Consider the following 22,951-nt stretch of genomic DNA (forward strand, 5'->3'; position numbering starts at 1 on the left):
ACTTTCAGTATCTTTTTGGTGTCATCACTTTCAATGGTGATCAGTGTTGGTATGCTGCCGGTTTAACAACCGTTTCAGTGAGCGCGTCTGCACCCAAAGTTTTTGCGCGCCGTGCTGAAAATGGAGGACTTAGAAGCTCAGCAATGGTAAGTAGAACACAGAGGGGGGGAGGATCAGCTGTGCCGCACAATTGAGAAGAGCTAGAAAGCAGGAAATAAAGGACAGGATAGGATGGATGGGTGGGGCCCACTGATTGGTGGATCTACCGGTTCGCCCGAACCAGTCCGAACCGCTGAATACCACCTCTGATGGTGACCTGAAGCTGTCTTTCAGTGGTGGTAGTCACTATATGGTGCCATGTAGCAGATATTTTCACTCCAGACCAATTTCTCTCAACCATGACATCTTCAACTCCATGAATTCTGGAAGGTCTGGTTGTTGAAGTTCACACCTCTGAAAGTTGAGGTCCAGAAACACTGGTCCAGATAGATGGTCGCACGTTCTTCCCTAAACTGCAATTCTTTCACACCACTGGGGTGCAAAGAACAGCAGGTGGAAGAAGCGGATTTTTTGTTCTTCTAAAGAAGTGAACTATTTACGAGCAAAGACCTGAATGGAACCGCAGGCAAAATGCCCATTTATTCACAATGCAAGCCATCGCAGTTCACCTTATAAATCTTCCCTTTTTGGTTTACTCTCTGGAAAGGATGGAAATAAGTGGGGAGGAAAAATAAACACCAGCAAGGGAAAAGTTATGCAATGCCCCGCATTAATTCTCCACCTTCCAAAGGAGGCTGATCTCTGTACACGCACATGATTTGGCTGCTTGCCTCAGGGGATTGAAGAGTTCAAACCTGCCAGACCGAACAGTAAGTTTCTCTCTTTTTTTTTGTTGGGATCTTCTCACCATCTCTGCCCTACCTTCCTTACTTGCGTGGGAGGGTACGTGGTGGGAATCCCTTAACCCTTGGAAGATCTTGTGCTAGAAATCCCCCCCCCGCCCTACCCCAAATAATTCTAGAACTAAAGAAGAGGTGTTGAATGAATTGGGAAACGAGGGCATGTGATGTGATCTTTTGGCATTGCTAAAGAAAAACAAATTAGTTTTAGTTTAGTTTAGTTTAAGGTTTATTTATATGCCACCCTTTTCCCTGGGGGGACTCAGGGCGGCTCACAATCCAAAGGAAGGGGGAAAAACAGACTTTTACATATAAAACAATACATGATTAAAACACAACAAATCTGCTTTTTAGTATGGCTGTAAAGTTTCTTAGCTTTATTCATTGTGTGTGTGTGTGTGTGTGTGTGTGTGTGTGTGTGTCTGGCAACTGCAACATTAGTTAATAATAAATAGGTGGGATGTTTGGATTAGTGTTGAACCACCGAAATCAAGGGATTTTGAGTCTAAATGAAAATGTACTGAGTCTAATGGGTAGGTTTAAGTAGCTGTTACAATTCGTAACCTGCCTTTCTCTGCGTAACTGAAACTGGCCTGCGTTTCATAACGGGAACAGAGTAGGACCTCCTGCCCCATTCCAGGTGAGGTGGCTTCTTCTTAAGGCTGGCTGGATGGTTGGTCCTTACATACCTGAGAAAATCTTGCTTCCCAGATCAAGTTGCTGACTCCTCATATCAACATGTTTTCAGGGGGGTGAATTCCACCTATCTGTAACCCTAGGCGAAATTGGAGATCCCCCTCCCCCCACAAAAATGGGAGGGCGACTTCTTGATTGCAATTGTGATTCTTCTTGGGAAAGAGTGCCTGTTGGCAACAACGCCCTGTATGGGCAGATTTAAGATGTTCTTTTTTTTATAAAAAATAAATCCTGAGGTTTAACAATGCATAAAGAAGTATATATCCGCTGGCTATGGAAACTGCATACTCCTACTCATAATCTACGGTGGACTTTCTATAACTCCTGTGTGGATTTATCTCGTCTTGTGAAAGTGAGCATTCTGGAAAATGACTGAAACTTGCCAAGTAAGGGCATGGTTCATATTTGCCATCCTGGCAATGGGCTGGGAAGCCATGTTAAAAATGCAATTGGAGATCTCATAGAATTTAGGGGTTAACATAGGTTTGAGGCTGCTCCTTCCTGCCCCGCTGTGGGAAGCCCAGGACTCAGGGTTTGACACATAGTGCTTATTTTAGGACCCAAAAGAAAATAAGACTTGGTCTTATTTTGGGGAAGACCTTATTTTGAGCCGAGGTGGCGCAGTGGTTAGGGTGCAGTACTGCAGGCCACTTTAGCTGACTGTGATCTGCAGTTCAGCAGTTCAAATCTCACCAGCTCAAGGTCGACTCAGCCTTCCATCCTTCCGAGCTGGGTGAAATGAGGACCCGGACTGTGGGGGTAAGTTGCTGACTCAATTTGCTAAAAAAAAATTGTAAACCGCTTAGAGAGGGCTGAAAGCCCTATGAAGCGGTATATAAGTCTAATAAATAAATAAATAAAAAAACATAAACAAACAAACATGAAAGGGACATTACTTGTCCAACAGTGTGTTGCTTCTTTTTTCATTTTTACAAAAGCAGCAAAGTCCTGCAGACAACCACAAACGTTATCTAGAGACCAGTGGTGGGATTCAAATAATTTACCAACCAGTTCTCTGCCCTAATGACCAGCTGGGTAGGTGGGGCTCAGTGGTCATGTGATCGTGTGGGCGTGGCCAAGTCAATGTCACTCAGGTCGATGGGCACTTCGCCTTAGCTGTTACAATGGTAATAAGTGTTAACCGGAGAGGCAGTTTCTGTAAGCAGGGCAATGAAGATTAGGCTAGAAACAACACCAGAATGTTTCCTTCCTGCCTTCCTTACAGGATTAGCCCTGTAAAGTGGGGAAAAAAACAAAAGATTTCTTCCAACAACCGGTTCTCCGAACTGCTTAGAAAGTTACCAACCGGTTCTCCCGGATAGGTGCGAACTGGCTGAATCCCATCACTGCTAGAGACCCTTGCCCCCCTCAAGATCTTCAGAGCACACAATTCCTGTGTCGTATAGTTGCTCACTCCTAAAGTCCTCCTGTGGGACTTTATTTTTTTTTGGCAGGTTGAGAAGTTCGAGCCGCCAAGAAATCACTGAACCATAGAGGTAGAAAGGACCCTAAGAATCACCAAGTTCAACCCTCAAAGCTTCTGAGTGACGGGCACATGAAATCCACAACAGAACTTAACCTTCTGACATTTCCAACCACAGAGCTCAGAAAGACCGTCAAGATAAATCTGAAGGAGTTTCCCAAGAATTAAGGGTAAGGAAATAAGTTGCTCTCAAGGTGAAGAGAATTTTTGAAAAATAGAGGAGGTCATCTTTAGCCCAGCATTAATTCATCTCCAGTGAAGGGAAACCTCCACCCTTTGTAGTCATCTGCTCCACCTTCACCCACATCTAACCAAAGCGGCTTCCCTCCTGTGTGTTCTGATGGGAGCAGAAACAGAACGAAATGTCTCTGTAACTCCCAAAACCCGGGAGGAGCCCGAAACCTGACTAAAATGTTTTGCCTTTATCTATGGAGGTCAGATGATGTACCGTCAGTCAAAGATAAAGCATAAAGTATAGGCTGTGTTTAACAACCAAGGTTTGCCCAAACACATTCCACCCCGTTTGCATAGTGTTTGATGTTAGCCCTGTTACAACACTCGTTAATCTGATGTGGTAATTGGCTCAGGGCCCCAAGATGGAAGGTTGGACCTTTTCATATCCACGAGGAATTTAGAGAAGAGATAAACACTGGGATTGTCTGGAGAGAGAGAGAGAGAGGGAGGGAGGGAGGGAGAGAGAAAGAAAGAGAGAGAGAGACTTATAAAATTAATCCTGGATTAGCTAACACAGGGACTTGATGAAAAGGAGGATCTATCTGGGATTGGGGTTACTTTTCACTTTGGGAATCCTATGCTGAGATCTGTTCATGGACAGCTTCCTTTGCTCACTTTTATGAAAAAGTAAGTCCTACTGAACTTTGGCTCTTTGTGGGTTATAAAAAAGGGGGAGCATGAAAATATTTTTAACGATGGCACTATGAAAGTATGGGATTAGGAACAGGGATTCTTGTAGCCCACTCTGCGATTCACTTTTGTGTCAGAACTGAAGTCAGCATTTCAGATAGCTTTTCTTTTCTTGGGGTGATAGTGTGTTGGATTGTACTATCAAGCTGCATTTTGAAGTTTCCTTCAGATTAAATTTGGCTCCATGTGACTTAAGAAACATGTTCATGGAATCCTTTCAGCAGCAGCATAGAAATGGTCTGTCACTGTCTTTTCCAGGATAGATTCCCGCCCCCCCAAAAAAGCTTCCTGGTGCTGCCTTTATCTCTGTGGTTTCTTAGTGGTCTCTCATTAGGATCGACTCTACTTCAATGTTGGGATTCAGCCGGTTCGCACCACTTCGGGAGAACCGGTTGTTAACTTTCTGAGCAGTTTGGTGAATTGGCTGTTGGAAGAAATCATTAGGGCAGAGAACTGGATGTTAAATTATTTGAATCCCACCACTGCTGTACTTGGCTTCCAAGTACATGGAATTCAGTTGATGATCCCACATTCCTAATGCCTTAAGCCAGAGGTGGGTTTCTACCAGTTCAGACTGGTTCGGCCAAATAGGTAGTAACTCGACTGCCCACATCCCGAACTGGTTCTATCGGCGGGGCCGTAGGCGCTGCCATCTTGCAATTTTTTCACTACTGTGCATGCGTGTGTAGCACGCATCAAGCGTGCGCCCAAAGTACGTCCCTAAGTGAACCAGCAGTAAAAGAATCTGGAACCCATCCCTGCCTTAAGCCCTATCCTACTAGGTTTTTGCAGTGTTCAGACTGGGAAAATATACATGTAGGTTGGAAATTACACACACGGAAGGCACACATGTGAGCAAAGTGCATGCATGGAAGACCGAGCGCATGCACAGAAGGTGCATGTGCATGTGAAATGAGCGTGCACACGTGTGGTGAGCCGATGGTAAAAATAGGTGAAACCCACCACTGGGGTTAGGCCTGTAGGATGGAAATTCCCAATCAGAATAACAGAGTCGGAAGGATCCAATGTAGACATTTCGATTATCTTTTGACAAGCAAACAGAAAAGTCTGTGTTCTCAGTTTAGATCAACACCATGGATGGAAAAACACCCTCGCAGCTAACAAAAGGAAATCCATTTGTCCTGGAGAAAACCTTTGGATCACATCCTACGAAGATGACATCTCTCTCTATTTCTAAATTAAAGGTAATAGCTTTCCTCCGCCCTCCCACCAATTTTCGCTTCAATGATTCTCTGAGCTGCATCCCACAAAGGCCATTCTTCTTTCTATTCTGAAATTAAATAGCTTCCCATTTTCTCTCCAATAAATCCTCAGGTTACATCCAGTGAAGGCTGCACTCCCTTTCTGTTTCAAAGCTAAAAGCAATTGCTCAGCCACTTTCTTTGGAGGGTTGGAAAATATTCGTACGATTCATGCTTAAAAAAAAACCAGAGTAGCAAAAAGTCCTAAATCTGTTAATGCCTTTCCCAACTAACTAACTCATATGACAAGTTCCAATGGTCAAGCTCTCCTCCTATATTCTTATCACTGAATTTTGGGTGATGGTTCTCATTTAACAGCCTTTTTTGCAGCATCCATGCAACACCACTGTGATTTATAACATACTTGGCATTGGCATTTGCAAAAAAAATAACAGCCATTGTGGACCCTGGATTCACAATGACTGTGATCTTTGCTTTAGGAGCACCGCATTTGCTTTATGGCTGCTATGTTCACTTAATGACTGCCACAAAAAAGAGTTGTAAGATCAGGCACAGTCCCCTGATGTCCTGCTCAATGGCCATCATGACTGATAATCATAATTATGAGGTCAGTTGTGGTCGTACATCAGGAGTGGGTTCCTGCCAGTTCTAACCTCTTCTATAGAAGAGGTTCCACAAATCTACGGCGCCGTTTAGAACCGGATCCAGCTCCCTGCCCCCGCCCATCCGGACATCATCCAGATGAAGAGTGAGAGGAGGAATTCTGGGAGTTGAAGTCCACAAGTCTTAAAGCTATCGAGTTTGAACACCCTGGGGTTTTCTTCCTAAAGGGTTGGGGTGCAAGGGTCTTGTAACTTGACAGCTTTAAGACTTGCACACTTCAATTCCAGAGTTCCTGAGCCAACATGACTGGAGGAGGAATTCTGGGAGTTGAAGTCCACAAGTCTTAAAACTGTCAAGTTTGAACACCCCTGGGTTTTTTTCTAAAGGGTTAGGGGTGCAAGGGTCTTATAACTTGACAGCTTTAAGACTTGCACACTTCAATGCCAGAATTCCAGAGTCAACATGACTGGAAGAGGAATTCTGGGAGTTGAAGTCCACAAGTCTTAAAGCTGTCAAGTTTGAACACCTCTGGGGGTTTTTTTTCTAGAGGGTTAGGGGTGCAAGGGTCTTGTAACTTGACAGCTTTAAGACTTGCATGCTTCAAATGCCAGAGTTTCTGAGCCAATATTTTGGTTGCTAAACAAGAGCGCTGTTAAGTGAGTTTCACCACATTTTACAAGTTGGCCACTCCCACTCACATGGCCGGCAAGCCACTCCCACAAAGCAGGCCACACCTACAAAGAGATTCTAAAAAATGTTGAAACCCACCACTGTCGTATGTTGAGGACTATCTATAATATCTATAATATCAGTCCAAGCTTTGTGATCCTTCTAGGGAAAGCTGTTTGTAGTTTCCCACTTGTGGGAGGATTGGGGGATGCCGAGGTGGCGCAGTGGTTAGGGTGCAGTACTGCAGGCCACTTCAGCTGACTGTTATCTGCAGTTCAGCGGTTCAAATCTCACTGGCTCAAGGTTGACTCAGCCTTCCATCCTTCCGAGGTGGGTGAAATGAGGACCCAGACTGTGGGGGCGATATGCTGACTCTTTAAACCGCTTAGAGAGGGCCCTTAAAGCCCTATGAAGCGGTATGTAAGTCTAACTGCTATTGCTATTGCTATTGCTATGCAAGGCCCTTCTTGGAGGCAGCAGTAGGTTTTTGGAACAGGCTCCTGGTGGAAATTAGGTTGTGTCTACCTAACTACATTCTGCAAACAACGTAAAGCTCTTTTGTGCTCTTTTGCCTTGGAAGAGCGCGTGTGGTTTATTTTATTGTTTTATTTCTCAATTTTTAATTTTTACCACGGGCATTTCACTTACCGGTGGGCCAGTGGTGGGTTTCACATTTTGTGACCACCGGTTCGTGGGCTCACGTGCCCCTTCCATGCAGGTGCCCAGCCTTCCACGCATGCGCCCGGTCTCAAAAACATGCCTAAGTAGGAAGGCAAAGAACCCACTCGCAATTTCCGCTACCGGTTCAGGCGAAATGGTCCAAACTGGCTCAATACCACCTCTACTGTGGGTCTTTGGAGAGTAAAAATTAACAGTAATTAGTAAAAATGCTCTATAACAGGGGTGTCAAACTTTAGGCCCAGGGGCTGGATCTGGGTGCTTAGATCTGGCCTGCAGGATCACCTGGAAACAGGAAAGATCTGGCCTGCGGAGCCTCTGCTAGCGAAAACGGAGCTCCGTTGTCTCTGGCAGAGGGTTGCAGGAAGCCATTGCAGCCAAAAATGGGCTGTTTTCACTGGCAGAGCACTCAGGTCCCCACAGGTGCCCCTGACATAAATGAGGTCGAAGGGGCCACCCCACCCTGGATACGTCCACCCTGCCCCCCCAAGGTTAAACACAACCCTGATGTGGCTCTCAATGAAATTGAGTTTGACGCCCCTACTCTATAACGTTAGAATGATGAGATGCCTCTAGCAACGTCCTAGCAACGGCTCCTTTGCCGGCTGACTATTTTATCTCTGTTTCCATCTTAGATATTTCTTGGAGCGCTGGCATTTTCTTTTTTTGCCAAAGCTTTTTCAGGAAGCTACATGAAGAGCATGACGATTCAAATCGAGCGGAGATTCGAAATCTCATCGTCTGTGGTTGGCTTGATTGACGGAAGCTTTGAGATAGGTAGGTCGACTCGTTCTGGGGTGCAGAGGTTACAGCTTCACCATAGAACAGGGGTGTGTCAAACACAAGGACCCTGACGTGGTCGGATCCGACCAGGGGTGGGATTCAGCCAGTTCAGCCGGGTTCAGGAGAATTGGTAGCTCCGATGATCAGCTGGGCCCACACACCTACCCCTGCGCTTTACTTACCTATATCCCCTCAGCTGATTCATGCAGCAGAGTGGATTGCCCTGCCTCAGCTGTGTTAATCCCCAGATGTAACGTGGAAGATAAATTTTATTAAAACTGTGCATGTGTGTCAGATGCGGGCGCATGCAAAGCATGCGATCACCAAACCAGTTGTTAAACTGGCAGGATCCCACCACTGGATTTGGCCCGTGGGGCCTTCCTGGGAAATGTAAGGGGCCAGCCCGCGTTGCTTCAGCCCTGTCTACCCAGTGCGAAGAGGAAACATGCCAGCAGTTTGGGGAGTGGGGTAAAGCTGGCCATGCCCACCCAGTCAGCCACGCTCACCCACTCAATCATGCCTACCCAGTCATCCACGCCTGCCCGGCCCCCCGAGGTCAACCATAGCCCTGATACGGCTCTCAATGACATTGAGTTTGACACCCCTGTCGTAGTCGGGCCTCCTTTTCCCCGAATTGGCTGTTCATGTCTCTTCTTCTGATTCAGGAAACTTATTGGTAATGGTTCTGGTGAGTTATCTTGGACCACGAGTTCACCGCCCAAAAGTGATTGCAACAGGTTGTCTGATTATGACCTTGGGATCCTTTCTATCGGTGATACCACACTTCATCATGGGACGGTAAGTGAGCTTTGTTTGACCTGACTTTCTCCCTTGAAAGCTACAGCTGCATCACCTGAGTTACTCTGAGGAGCAGTTGGCGTTTGTTGTTGATGATTCTTTCCCTTTTAGGTGAATTGTGGTGTGACTTGTTGTACAGATCCAGCCTGTTGGATTACTTTCTAATTAAAAGACAGCCTGTGCTTTGCTTTCTTTGTTTCCTGGAATACCTCGCTTTCTTGTTCTGCAAAATTCAATAAACCATAAACTAAACAGGGCAGGATCTGGACAAAATGGTACTAAACCTAATGCACTAAACCTCTAATCAAGGACTAACTGGGGTTAGAACCAATCAGGTTTCTAGGTCTTTAAGAAATCTTTAATGGACCTATTATATTGTGAATACAGTGATAATATGAGAGGGACCAGGGAACAGATAAAATCAGTACCAAACTTAAATGGTTGATATGAATTTAGCCATACTTTAAAAAAAAAAGATTTTCTATTTCTTAGTGCTTAATAAACCTTCTGTTGTCTGGGTATTTAATTTGCTTAACAATACAAATTTACATTCTTAATCTCCACCCTTTCCCCCCAACCATTGGTAAAATAGATTCCATGTTTGATAATATTCTACATCTTCTTTCTGTCTAATTTTCAATGTCAATTTATCCATTTCTGCACAATCTAGTACCTTCCTATCACTTCACGTCACGGTATATCTTCATTTTTCCACTATTGTGCGAATATAATCCTCACTGCTGTTAAGACATGTAATAACAAGTACCGTACATACTTTTCTCATCAATTTTCTCTGATATTATATATAATAAAAACAATTCAGCTTTAAAATCTACATGTTTCCCTATCATCTTTTCTAGCCACCTGTGTATCCATTTTTTTTGTTCTTTCGGGCAAGTCCACCACATATGACAAAATGTGCCCATTTCCTGGCCACATTTCCAGCATATAAATTTAGCCATACTGAGGCTTCCTTAGAAGATGAATGGGTATGGCACATCTCATAGCTTCTATTGTTCTCCAGTGGTCTAGTGGTTAAGGCACTAGGCTAGAAAGTGGGAGACCATGTGTTCAAATCCCCCCTTCACCAAGAAAACCAGCTGGATGACTTTGGGCAAGTCCCTCCCTCCCTCTCTCTCAGCCCAATCCACCTCACAGGGTTGTTGTTGTGGGGAAAAATAGAAAGAGAAAGGTATGTTGGATACGCTCACTCACCGCCTTGAGTTATTTGTAAAAATAATAAATGCAGGATATAAATAAGTAAGTAAATAAATAAAAATGCTTATTCATTCCTTTCAGATAAGCTATGTTCTGCACAGCATAGAAAAGGATTAAGAAACCATAAGAAAGCATAGTAAATCAAGGATAGGAACTAAGAGCTTTTAAGTTCATTAAGTAATATTCAAGTTACACCAACATCATTCACTATTCAGTATTTCTCCTTGTCTTTCTATCCTTGGAAAACATTGTTCTTTCCCTCCCTATACAGGCATACACCACTTCACAGAGTACCTATGATTCTTTAAACTTCTCACCTCTGCCTTTCTGATGACCTCATCAACATCCCTAGGCATGAAGTTCTTGTTCTGCTCCTTTCCTTAAACCATTCACTCTTCTTTCATATCTTTGTTTATTTCTGTCTCATATGAGAAGTTCCCAGGAGCCCATGTGGAAGAAAATAAAAACTGATTTGAGGTGGTCTCAACTCAAACTTGAGGCCAGTGGCCTACACCATGGCCACCTTTAGATGGATGGATGAATGGATGGATGGATGATTGGATGGATGATTGGATGGATGGATAATTGGATGATTGGATGGATAGATGATTGGATAGATGCATGGATGGATGATTGGGATGGATGATTGGGATGGATGATTGGATGGATGGATGGATGATTGGATGGATAGATGATTGGATAAATGGATGGATGATTGGATGGATGGATGATTGGATGGATAGATGATTGGATAGATGGATGGATGATTGGATGGATAGATGAATGGATAGATGGATGGATGGATGGATGGATGGATGGATGATTGGGATGGATGATTGGATAGATGGATGATTGGATGGATGATTAGATAGATGGATGCTTGAATGGGTGATGGGTGGATGGATAGATTGCTTTATTTTATGTAATCCACTGGATCATAAAGAATGGTGCCCATGAAAGGAAGGTCAGCATCAGCAAGATAGTGGGTGGTGTGCTGTAGTGCAAGCCCAGCTTCCTTTGAAGATACGTACACTGTCAGTATATATGCAAATGGGTCGGAGGATTCTCTTGTGATGCCCAGTCTGCCATTTTGACAATTTTAACTCCCCTCCCCCAATCTCCATGGATGCTGCTGATCATGAAAAGCAAATGAACTGGGTTTCTACAAGAGTGTGACACATGCATTCATAGACCCATATCTACCATAAGTTTGAAAGTGACCTAGCAACCATTAGATCTTTCAGTGTATGTCCAACTGTTGCGTGAATATAAGTAGACAGTGTGCTAAGAGGCCAGGATGTTGGATCAGGAGCAGAGTATCTATTTTAAACCTTCTTTCACATACACACCCAAACCGCAGAATTTAATTCATTTGATATTGTTCCTCCTTACAAGGTTCTTGAGAAAATAACATAGGAGGAAGTTCCACATAGCATGTAGAGCAAAACCTAGGGGAACATCAAAAACAAAATACTTTTTCTATCACAGATCTGTTTGGACATGTTCCATGAGCACAATAATTATGCTTGGTTTTCCTGGGTTTTGCATGTGCAGTCAGCCCAAACCACATATCCACCCAACCATCAATCAGATGCATAGATCGTCTTTCTCAAATAACGATGGAAGGAAAAGTTTAACGTTCTATTGTGGCCTGCCAGTGGCCAGCAGAGCTGGCAGCAGATTCAGACAGTGAGGAGGTTGGGGAGGAACAGGGCCCAGTCCTGGAATCTGGGGAAGGCTCTGATGAGGGCTCTGTGTCAGAGGCAGAGAGGGGGCCAGAGCCATATGCCAGTTATCAGCTGCCTTCAGAGTCAAACATCAATGAGGCAGATGAACAGCTGGAGCCTGTTCCCAGTGTGCCTATGCACAGAGTTGCCAGATGAAGGGAACAGCTAAAGAACAGGGGTCAACTTGGGAGTAAGGCCACAGGTGGACGGTGAATGGCCCCTCCCAGAGGAAATAAAAGAGGAGCAAAAAAGGGAGTGGAGTTTGCAGGAGACAATTAGTTTGCTTAATTGGTTCGTGACTTTCCAAGACTCCTTGCCAAGTTTTGCAGAGATCGGCCTGTCAGCTCTCCAAGCCAGATAAGATCTGTGACTGTAAATCCTCCCTCGAAAGACTTTGCTGGATGTGAATGAGCAGAATTCACAGTCAATTAATAAAAAGGTTTTTTTTTTGTCAGGACAAGGAAGAGTTGCTTCGTGGTTTGTGGAAGCTGAGGTCAGAACCCTTGCCAATCCCATAATCCCGGCTTTTGTTTTGCAGTTACAATTACAAAAGTATTGCGGTTTCCTTGGCCAATTCATCTACAAGTGTTTCAGCTTGTTCATCAGTTTCTCCCCATCATTACACGCTTGCCGAAACATCCCACAACGCAACTATGGCTGGTAAGTAAAAAAATTTCCAGTGGCCATGGGGCTTTATAGGGGAAGGCAGAGCCTTGTTTTATCTAGGAGGGGAGGGGATTGATGGCCCCTTTATGACCAGTGGACTTCAATTCCCAGAATGCCTGAAAATGGCTGGCTCAGGAATTCTGGGAGTTGAAGTCCACAAGTCATAAAGGGGCCATCAATCCCCACCTCTGAAAAGAGTGAGCACTCAGGTGTTAAGTATCCACACGGAAGTCTGGAAAAATTTCCTCATTCTTTAGATTCGTCATACTGGAAATCTGCTCTTTAGAAGGTTCACCTATTGTCTTTGTTTACCTAGCAATCCACAATATGATTTTCCAGTTTGATTGGAATTTTTTTGCCCTTACAAGTCAAAGTAAACTTCCTTGTTTAGAGTGGGCTCATGAAAAACTCAAGATGTCAAATAAACACTCCTAGGTTTAAGGAGGTATTCTGGGAAAGCCTTGGAAGCCATATTGGACTTGATAAGTTTCTTGAAATGAAACAAGCGGATGAGGTTAATTATTTGTCCCTTGATTGATTGATTTGATTTAATTAATTTATAGGCCGCCCAATCCCGAAGGAGAGAAATTAGTGCCAGTCTTCTAGGCTAAAATAGATGAAGCTAAAACATGAAGAACGGTTGCAGGAACTGGGTATGTCTAGTTTAATGAAAAGAAGGACTAGGGGAGACATGATAGCAGTCTTCCAATATCTCAGGGGTTGCCACAAAGAAGAGGGAGTCAAGCTATTCTCCAAAGCACCTGAGAGCAGAACAATTACAGAGAAGAGCAACAAAGATGAATAGGGGACTGGAGGCTAAAACCTATGAGGAACGGTTGCAGGAACTGGGTATGTCCAGTTTAATGAAAAGAAGGACATGGGGAGACATGATAGCAGTCTTCCAATATCTCAGGGGTTGCCACAAAGAAGAGGGAGTCAAACTATTCTCCAAAGCACCTGAGAGCAGAACAAGAATCAATGGGTGGAAACTAATCAAGGGGAGAACTAACTGAGAAATAAGGAAACATTTCCTGACAGAACAATTAATCAATGGAATCACTTGTCTCCAGAAGTTGTGGATGCTCCAACACTGGAGGTTTTGAAGAAGAGATTGGACAACTATTTGTCTGAAATGGCACAAGGTTTCCTGCTTGAGCAGGGGGTTGGACTAGAAGACCTCCAAGGTCCCTTCCAATTTTCTTATAGTGTTATTCTCCCCCAAATTTACTTGTGGCCATTATTGGGTGGGGGGAGAGGAGATGACACTTACTGAGGATTTTTGAGGAAGTGTCTTTCCTGCCATCCATCAAAACTATCTCAGGTCTAAGAGCTCGCTTTTACAATTGTTATTACATTTCCTTGAACAATTCACCCACCTCACAAGAGCTAGAAGCTTATCTTAGAGTAGACATTGGCTTGCAAGGCTTGGAATTGGTGAAGCTGAACGCCTACTACAGGTAGTCCTTGACTTAAAACCATTCATTTAGTGACTGTTTAAAGTTACAACAGCACTGAAAAAAGCGGCTTACCACCTATTCCCACACTTATGACCATCGTGGCATCCTCACAGTCAAAATTCATGTGCTCAGCAATCGGCATGTCTTTACAATGGTGGCAGGGTCCCAGGGTCATGTGATTAGCATTTGCAACCTTCACAGCTAGTTTCTAACAGGCAAAGTCAACGGGGGAGGTTGGATGAGCTGTGGTGGCGCAGTGGTTAGAGTGCAGTACTGCAGGCTACTTCTGCTGTCTGCCGGCTGCCTGCAATTTGGCAGTTGGAGTCTCACCAGCCTCAAGGTTGACTCAGCCTTCCATCCTTTCATGGTTGGTCAAATGAGAAGCTAGCTTGTTGGGGACAATATGCTGACTTTATAAACTGCTTAGAGAGGGCTGTAAAAGCACTGTGAAGCAATATATAAGTAAGTGCTATTGTTATTCACTTAACGACCACGCGATTCATTTAGCAACTGCAGTGGTTAACAACTGTGGTTAAGAAAAGGTTGTAAAATCGGACGCCACTCACTTAACAACTGCCTCGCTTAGCAGTAGAAATTCTGGTCCCAATTGTCTTTTGTAAGTTAAGGATTACCTGTACTTTGGAAAGAAAATTGTAATGCTCAGGTAGTATTGTGATCAGGTTGCGTACCTCACAACTTCTTGGGACCTCTTCTGTTTTCAGGATGTGAAAAAATGGCTAGTTCCTACTTGTGGATCTTCGTACTTGCTGGGAACCTTCTACGTGGAATTGGGGAAGCGCCAATCATGCCTCTGGGAATGTCTTACATTGATGATTTTGCCACAGAAGAAAACTCGGCCTTTTACATAGGTGAGATAAAGACAATCACTCTTTCCCTCCTGAATTTGAGTATTACAACTGAGATGGGTCTAAAGTTGTAGCTATCCCAGACCTCAAACTTCAACTCCCAGACTTCAACTCTGTCCGATGACTGCATTGACTGGGAATTCTATGTTCTGGCTTCACAAAATCACGAAGCAGACTCCTTGTCCTGACAAAAAACCCTTTTTATTAAGCTAATGTGAATTCCTCTCATTCACATCCAACAAAGTCCTGGCAAACAGTCCTTCAAGAGTGAATTTACAACCACAGACCTTATCAGGCTTGTCGAGCTGCCAGGCCGATTTCTTCCAAACGCCGTATAAGAAAATACTTGGCAAGGAGTCTCTGAGAGTCACGAACAAATCTTCACACTAATTAATTGAACTAATTTCCCCCTGCAAACTCCCCTCTCCTTTTGCTCCTCTTTATTCCCTATGGGAGTGGCCATTCACCATACACCTGTGCCCTGACTCCCGAGTTGACCCTTGTTCCTTAACTGCTCTCTTCTCCTGGCAGCTCTATGCATGCACACATCGGGAACAGGCTCCAGCTGTTCTTCTGCCTCACTGATCTCTGACTCCAAAGGCAGCTGATAACTGCCGGATGGCCCTGGCCCCATCTCTGCTTCCGACACAGAGCCCTCATCAGAGCCTTCCCCAGACTCCAGGACTGGCCCATGTTCCTCCCCAACCTCCTCACTATCTGAGTCTGCCACCAGCTCCGCTGGCCACTGGTGGGCTGCAACATCCCGGGAGATGCAATTCCAGCCTAGTCTGAAGGCATCTAGGAGCTCAATTCTTGCCTTTAGTAGGTTTGAACTATTTCATTGCAAGGATTCTTAAATAAGTCCACATTAAAAACCATTCATAGAAATTCAACAGATGGTCAGTAAATTAGTTCTGAAACATTAACCCCATTTTTCTTGCTGGCACAGAAAATGAGAGAAGGAATTATGCCAGCTTTTGGAGAGCAAGAACAGAGGATATTTTTGGAAGAAAATTAGGAGAAACTATCAGTAATTTAATAGTAGTGGTGTAGTTGTGACCTAATTCTACATTGTGGTAGGGTTACTGTTGTGGCCCAGCAGGAGCCCTTGGAGCTGCCACTAGACTCCGACAGCAAGGGGCCCTATGAGTCAGCTCTGGAGGATGTGGAGGACCCTGGACAGGGTTCCGACTCCGAGCAGGGCGCAGAGAGGCTGGTTGGCCACCAGGAGGCGCCTGAGCCTTGGACCAGTGGGGAGGAGACAAGGGAGTGTGAGACTGAGGTCAGCAGTGAGTTGTTCCTGGATGCCCGGCACCGAAGAGCTAATAGGCGTCAGGAACAGTTGCACAAGTACAGGAGGTAATTGCACTCAGCTGTGGTCATTAGGCTCCTCTCCAGACTATACAAGGACTGCTTGTGCACACACCCCTCTTGCAGAAGTCAACGCAGGAACTAATGTCAGAGAACATTATTGTGAGCTTGGCAGGCTGGATTGCTGCCAAGCTTTATCTGTGCTGGATTGCTGCCCAAACTTGTCTGTGCCGGTTTGCTGCCAAGGATCTTTCTGTCTGTTAATTAAATGCCATAACTTATCTTTGGCTGTGTGTGTTGGTTTGGAATGAGAGGGGTCAGAACAGGTTACATTAACAAAACTTTGAAAGTCTGAAAGTGCATATCTTACACCATATCTTTTAAAAGCCTGATACATTCAGGAGGATCCTTTCTGAGTGCCTTTCTCTACCCCTTATACAGTTGTATGTCCCATCCCCCCAATCTTTCCCTATATTCCATGGTCATCCCACATATAATTACCCTCATCCGCATTTTTCAAAATGCAGATAATGTCAGGCGTGAAATGCTAAGTCCTCACACAGAAGTTCCAGATCACTGATTTATTGTTAAAGCCTATGCGCTGGAATTTTCTCAGGCTAATGTTAAGCATCTGGTCAAAACTAGATAAATGTCAGTGGTGTCCAAGAGGAGTTGGATTTAGTTCACTTATGGCTATGTAACAATTCTAAACTGATGCCTCTTTTGACTCCTCCCTTGACTCCGTCAGTCCTTCTCTTACAGATAGAATCATGTATCCTCCTAATCTTACAGGTTACAATACAACTGAACTGGCATTACCTTATCTGTCACAGTGCTTTGGAAGGTCGCTTACTGTTGATTATCCAAGTATTCTTTCTGCTGGTCCCAATCTTGTGCTTTGGGCTTCCTTGGAAACAGATAGTGGAAATCAATTAGGGTCTAATTTAATAAATTATTCTTCAGCATTGAAGAGGAGTATCTGTTCTGGAAGCATACCCTTTGCTAAAAATGGGTTCTCTTCAGTGACCCTTCAGTTTGCGTTTCTGTCCAGTGTTAATCTCTTTTCAGGGTGTTTCAGCTCTCATGGACTTTGTCAAAATACTGAGAAGTCACTGCAATGTCCCAGGGACCCTGAAAAAAAATTAAGGGAAGGGAGAGGGGAAAGACTATTATTTACTAGGAGATTGTCTTGCTGAATCTCAAAGGAATTTGCCCAGATCTCTCACCTACCAAACAGTTGAAATTCATCTATCTGTGTTGTTGTTAGTTGAAAAGTCATGTCCGACCCATTGCGACCCCATGGACAATGTTCCTCCAGGCCTTCCTGTCCTCTATCATCCTCTGGAGTCCATTTAAGCTCATGCTGACTGCTTCAGTGATTCCATCCAGCCACCTTATTCTCTGTCGTCCCCTTCTTCTTTTGCCCTCAATTGTTCCCAGCATGAGGCTCTTCTGCAGTGAGTCCTTCCTTCTCATTAGGTGGCCAAAGTATTTGGTTTCATCTTCAGTATCTGGCCTTCTAATGAGCAGTCAGGGTTGATCTCCTCTAGGACTGATGGGTTGGATCACCTTGCAATGCAAGGGACTCGCAGGAGTCTTCTCCAGCACCAGAGTTCAAAGGCCTCCATTCTTTGGCGCTCAGCCTTCCTTATGGTCCAAACTTCACAGCCATACATTGCAACTGGAAAAAACATAGCTTGACTATACTTTTGTTGGTAGGGTGATGTCTCTGCTTTTTAGTAGGCCATCTAGATTTGCCATAGCTTTCCTCCCCAGGTGGAAAAGTTATTACAGGTAATAACACCTGCCTATTTCTTTTAGCAATAATATGGAAATAATTTGTAATTGCCATTGCTATTGCCACCCCTGGATGGATGGATGGATGGATGGAGGAATGGAGGGAGGGAGGGAAGGAAAGATGATAGATGTTCCAATTCAAGCCTACAGTTTTGGGATTTTCTGGTAGTCTTAATCTAAGTACTAACCAAGTATCATCTTGCTTAGCTTTCTTAACAGTCAAAGTTAGTTTGATGCTGCCACCTGCTGTAGACCCCATTCCTCATCTGTGTTGAAGCATTGTTCTGAAGGTGTTCCTGCACTTAGGTTAACTCATCTTTTGCAGGAACTGTACGATCTGCAGGGATGTTTGGACCAACTCTTGGCTTTCTGCTTGGAGCGTTCTGTGCCAGTTTGTGGGTTGACATTGGAGCAGTAAACCCAGGTAAGGAGCAAGTATTGAGGCAGGAGGGGGTACACAGGTAAACCCACCAGTGGCTGGCCAGGTTAAGTGGTCTTAATGTGCTGAAAACTATAACTTCATATTAGCTTGACATTTATCTTTAGTGCACTTTATTTCAAACTTCCTCATAAGTATTACAAATATTACTGGAACATGTTGCAAGCTACTGCACAAGGATGGCACAAGGAAGTAATGTGGGTGTAAGATACTGAGAATAGCAAAATTACAGAATAATATGGGCATCACCTCAGCATTTTTCTTTCCTTGTTTTAAAGACTTTTAGGATTCAGTTCTGCATTGTATTTTTCCAAAATGTACTTCCCTGTCCTAAGCAGGGGGCTTGGACAATCAATATGAATATGCCTATTGTAACGCCTTCTGATTTACGAAGTTTGATTAAAGGTATAAAATCACTGCCCAGGGCGTAGCCCAGGCAGTTCAGATTTTGGTGTGTGAACACGCTGAACTCGATGCATCAATAAACCTGTTTCTCTCACCTTCGTGGTCTCGAGTCCTGGTCTTTCGTAAGTAGATTGCTAACCAATACCTCAATCTGCTGCAACAGTATCGCCTCCAATGTCTCTTCTCAGCTATTTTTGTCTTTTCATCTGGTAGACCAGTGTTTCTCAACCTTGGTGACTTTAAGTCCTGTGAACTTCAACTCCCAGAATCCCCCAGCCAGCTATGCTATGCTGGCTGGGGGATTCTGGGAGTTGAAGTTCACAGGACTTAAAGTCACCAAGGTTGAGAAACACTGTGGTAGACTTTAGCTAGCCAGACATCAAAACTTTGATTGAATGAAGTCCTGTTTAGCAAACTTCAAGATGCATCAGACAACATTATTGTCCCGACATTACTCCAAAGAAACTCTGGTCCATTATTTTCGGAAATAGTCTGGAAAAGGCTAGTAAACATGCATTGATTTTACATTAATTTTATAAGATGGGGCAAATTAGTCTTTCGTGCCAATTTGATTTCATTACACAAATGATAACAATTAATGCAAATGACATGCTTTGGGATTTAAGAGACATTTGGGAATAATTTACACCCTCTCCCCATTTCCCCATGAGTCTGTTAAACGGAGGTTTTTAAATTTTCTATTTTGTGACTAGATAAGTATAGGAAGGAGAGAATGATGTAAGAAAAGAGTCACCAATGAATATTTGGACCACATTGTAGAGATTCTTTCCTAATGACTTGATTACAACAAGCTAGACTAGGCTTAAAACAAGCTTGCTTGCCATTTAATATGTCGTGGAAACCCAGCTATTGCTTTAGCATTGAGTGTGAATGAAAGTATTACATGAAGCCATCCTATAATTGTGTCTGCTACAAGTGACTAGTCCACAGAAATAGAATGGAATGGAATGGAATGGAGGGGAGGGAGGGGAGAATAGAACAGAACAGAACGGAACGGAACAGAACAGAACAGAACAGAACAGAATAGAATAGAATAGAATAGAATTCTTTATTGGCCAAGTGTGATTGGACACACAAGGAATTTGTCTTTGGTGCAGATCAGTGATGGGTTTCAAAAAATTTTGGAACCTCTTTTGTAGGTGTGGCCTGCTTTCCGGGTCCACTGGTGGAACCTCTTCTAACCGGTTCGGTAGATTTGATGAACCGGTTCTACCGAATAGGTGCGAACTGGTAGGAACCCACCTCTGGTGCAGATGCTCTCAGTGTACATAAAGACAAATAAAATAGAATATATTCATCAAGAATAAAAAGATACAACACTTAGTGATAGTCAAGGTTACTAAGGAGCTAACAAATTATACTAGGAAACAAATAAAAACAATATAAACTGAAACATACAAGCAACATGGTTATAGTCATAAGTGGGGAGAGATAGATACTAGGAAGGAAGAGAATAATAATAGTAATACAGTAAATTATTGACAGCGTTGTGGGAATTAGCTGTTTAGCAGAGTGATGGCATGTGGGAGAAAACTGTCCTTGTGTCTAGTTGTTCTGGTGTGCAGTGCCCTGTAGCATCGTTTTGGGGGTAGAAGTTGAAACAATTTATGTCCAGGATGTGAGGGGTCTATAGATATTTTTACAGCCCTCTTTTTGACTCATGCAGTGTACAGGTCCTCAATGGAAGGCAGGTTGGTAGCCATTGTTTTTTCTGCAGTTCTAATTAAAACGAAATTAGAGATGGTGACTTTTAGTCTCACCCACAAAGCCAGTTGGATGACCTTGAGCCAGCCACTCTGTCCCAGCACTAAGAAGGCCACAATACCAAACCACTTCTGAAAAACCTTGCCAAGGAAACCACAAGGCCATCTGTAAGAGTAAGACACAATTGAGTGGGAGCAAAAAGCAACAACCTACTTAATTCCTACTTAATCTGGCAGAGGTGGGTTCCTACCAGTTCGCACCTATTCGGTAGAACCAGTTCATCAAATCTACCGAACCGGTTAGAAGAGGTTCCGCCAGTGGACACGGAAAGCAGGCCAGACCTACAGAAGAGGTTCCAAATTTTTTTGAAACCCACCACTGTAATCTGGTTATTGGAAGAATCCACTTTCTGGGCTTGCCTAATCGGTTGAATGCTACACTATGCAAGAGGCCAGATTATACACATATAAACAACATAACCTTTGCTTATGATAATGGAGCACCTTAAAATTTAGAGGCGCTGATAAGGTGCTGTTCAAATGGAACTGAACTGCGTGTTGTTAAACCAAGTTAAGATTAAACATGCCATGAACATTAAGTCCTGATCAATCCACGGGATATACTTAATAGAAGTTTTTTACATCATGGTCGCCATGATGTAAAAAAGATGTGGAGACTCTAGAAAGAGTGTAGAGAAGAGCAACAAACATGATTAGAGGACTGGAGGCTAAAACATATGAAGAACGGTTGCAGGAACTGGATATGTCTAGTTTAATGAAAAGAAGGACTAGGGGAGACATGATAGCAGTCTTCCAATATCTCAGGGGCTGCCACAAAGAAGAGGGAGTCAAGCTATTCTTCAAGACACCTGAAGGCATGTCAAGAAACAACGGGTGGAAACTAATCAAGGAGAGAAGCAACTTAGAACTAAAGAGAAATTTCCTGATAGTCAGAACAATTAATCAGTGGAACAACTTCCCTCCAGAAGTTGTGAATGCTTCAACACTGGAAGTCTTTAAGAAGATGTCTGAAGTGGTGTAGGGTTTCCTGCCTAAGCATGGGGTTGGACTAGAAGACCTCCAAGGTCCCTTCCAACTCTGTTATTCTAAATTCTAAAATGTAAAAGATTTCATATGCAACTTTGCCTCCCCCCCTTTTTTTCCCCTCCTAGATACACTGACCATCAATTCCAAAGACACACGTTGGGTCGGTGCCTGGTGGCTTGGGATGTTAGTCTGTGGTGCCACCAGTTTTATATCATCTCTCCCTTTCTGGTTCCTGCCTTACTCTTTGCCACAACAAGAAGAAAAAGCTGTTAAGAAGTCAACGGAGGTTTATGTGATCACTCAAGTCAGCCAGAACAAAATGGAAACTCCCAGACACCCACAGCTAAAGGTTTCGGAAGTGGCAAAAGGTGGGTTTAATGACCTGTCCAAGAGGAGCTCATTCTGAGCTTTGCAACTAAACCTGTGTTCTCCAATCTTTTAGTCAATTGCCAGAGTCACTTCTTAAAGTGAGATGGACGGCATATCAGTTTAATAAATAAATGCAAATGAAAAGGACTATGGTTTCCAAAAAGACCTTTTGGGAAACATGCTCAGTTTTAAAACATAATTTTATTGAAAAAATTACAATTAAAAGGGAAAAACTAATAGAAACAAATGGGAAGAGGAAAGAGGAGGGCCTTCTCTGTTGCCGCTCCGGCCCTATGGAATGAGCTATCCCCAGAGATCCGGCCCCTACCCACTCTCATGGCCTTCCGTAAAGCTATTAAAACCTGGCTTTTCCGGCAGGCCTGGGGCTGTTGACCTCTTGATTGAGGTCCAGCCCCGCTTAGACTGGCTGCATGTTGTGCTTCTTTTAATTTGTTGTGTCTTATTTGTTTTAATCCTTTTTAATATTTCTTATTTCTGTAAGCCGCCCAGAGTCCTCCGGGATTGGGCAGCCTATAAATTCAATAAATGGAATGGAATGGAAAAAAAGAAAGAGCAGGAAAGAAAGAAATAGAAAAGTAAAATGAGGACCCTGATTATTGGGGGCAATGTGCTGACTCTGCAAACTGCTTAGAGAGTGCTGTAAAGCACTGTGAAGCGGTATATAAGTCTAACTGCTAATGTTTTTGCTAACTCACTTTGATCTGGGTACCGATTTTACTGGGGCTATAATGTTCAATTGGAACACAAAACAGTGGTTTTGATGCTAAGCTTGTCGATCAGAAAAGTTGGCAGTTCGGTGGTTCGAATCTGTAGCACCACGTAACAGAGTGAGCTCCCGTTACTTGTCCCAGCTTCTGCCAACCTAGCGGTTCGAAAGCATGTAAAAAATGCAAGTAGAAAAAATAGGAACCACCTTTGGTGGGAAGGTAAAAGCGTTCCGTGAGCCTTCGGCGTTTAGACATGACGGCCACATGACCACGGAGATGTCTTCGGACAGCGCTGGCTCTACGGCTTTGAAGCGGAGATGAGCACCGCCCCCTAGAGTCAGGAACAACTAGCACATATATGTGAGGGGAACCTTTACATTATCTTTATAATGTTTAATTAGTCCTGTCAGATTAGATGATGTCAATAAATCTTAACTATTG

At 43.7% G+C, this 22,951-nt stretch overlaps 1 protein-coding gene across 3 annotated transcripts; it reads left to right on the forward strand.

Moving 5' to 3' along the window:
• The first annotated feature begins 783 nt into the window (after nucleotides 1-783).
• On the forward strand, nucleotides 784-21,834 carry LOC116511596 (solute carrier organic anion transporter family member 1C1-like). Of its 3 annotated transcripts, none has more exons than XM_032221731.1 (9): nucleotides 784-869; nucleotides 3,050-3,248; nucleotides 5,083-5,207; nucleotides 7,811-7,952; nucleotides 8,624-8,756; nucleotides 12,240-12,361; nucleotides 14,547-14,693; nucleotides 18,124-18,222; nucleotides 21,539-21,834. In XM_032221731.1, the coding sequence occupies exons 3-9, from the start codon at nucleotides 5,097-5,099 to the stop codon at nucleotides 21,817-21,819; spliced, it is 1,035 nt and encodes a 344-aa protein (XP_032077622.1). In that variant the 5' UTR covers nucleotides 784-869; nucleotides 3,050-3,248; nucleotides 5,083-5,096; the 3' UTR covers nucleotides 21,820-21,834. The 3 variants fall into 3 exon arrangements, with proteins under 3 accessions (XP_032077622.1, XP_032077621.1, XP_032077623.1); XM_032221730.1 differs by lacking the exon at nucleotides 784-869 and adding an exon at nucleotides 1,400-1,539; XM_032221732.1 differs by lacking the exon at nucleotides 784-869 and adding an exon at nucleotides 1,400-1,539 and having other exon boundaries at nucleotides 5,088-5,207.
• Nucleotides 21,835-22,951: the final 1,117 nt, after the last annotated feature.

The sequence above is a fragment of the Thamnophis elegans genome, chromosome 7 (assembly GCF_009769535.1).
Source record: "Thamnophis elegans isolate rThaEle1 chromosome 7, rThaEle1.pri, whole genome shotgun sequence".
Lineage (NCBI taxonomy): Eukaryota > Metazoa > Chordata > Lepidosauria > Squamata > Colubridae > Thamnophis > Thamnophis elegans.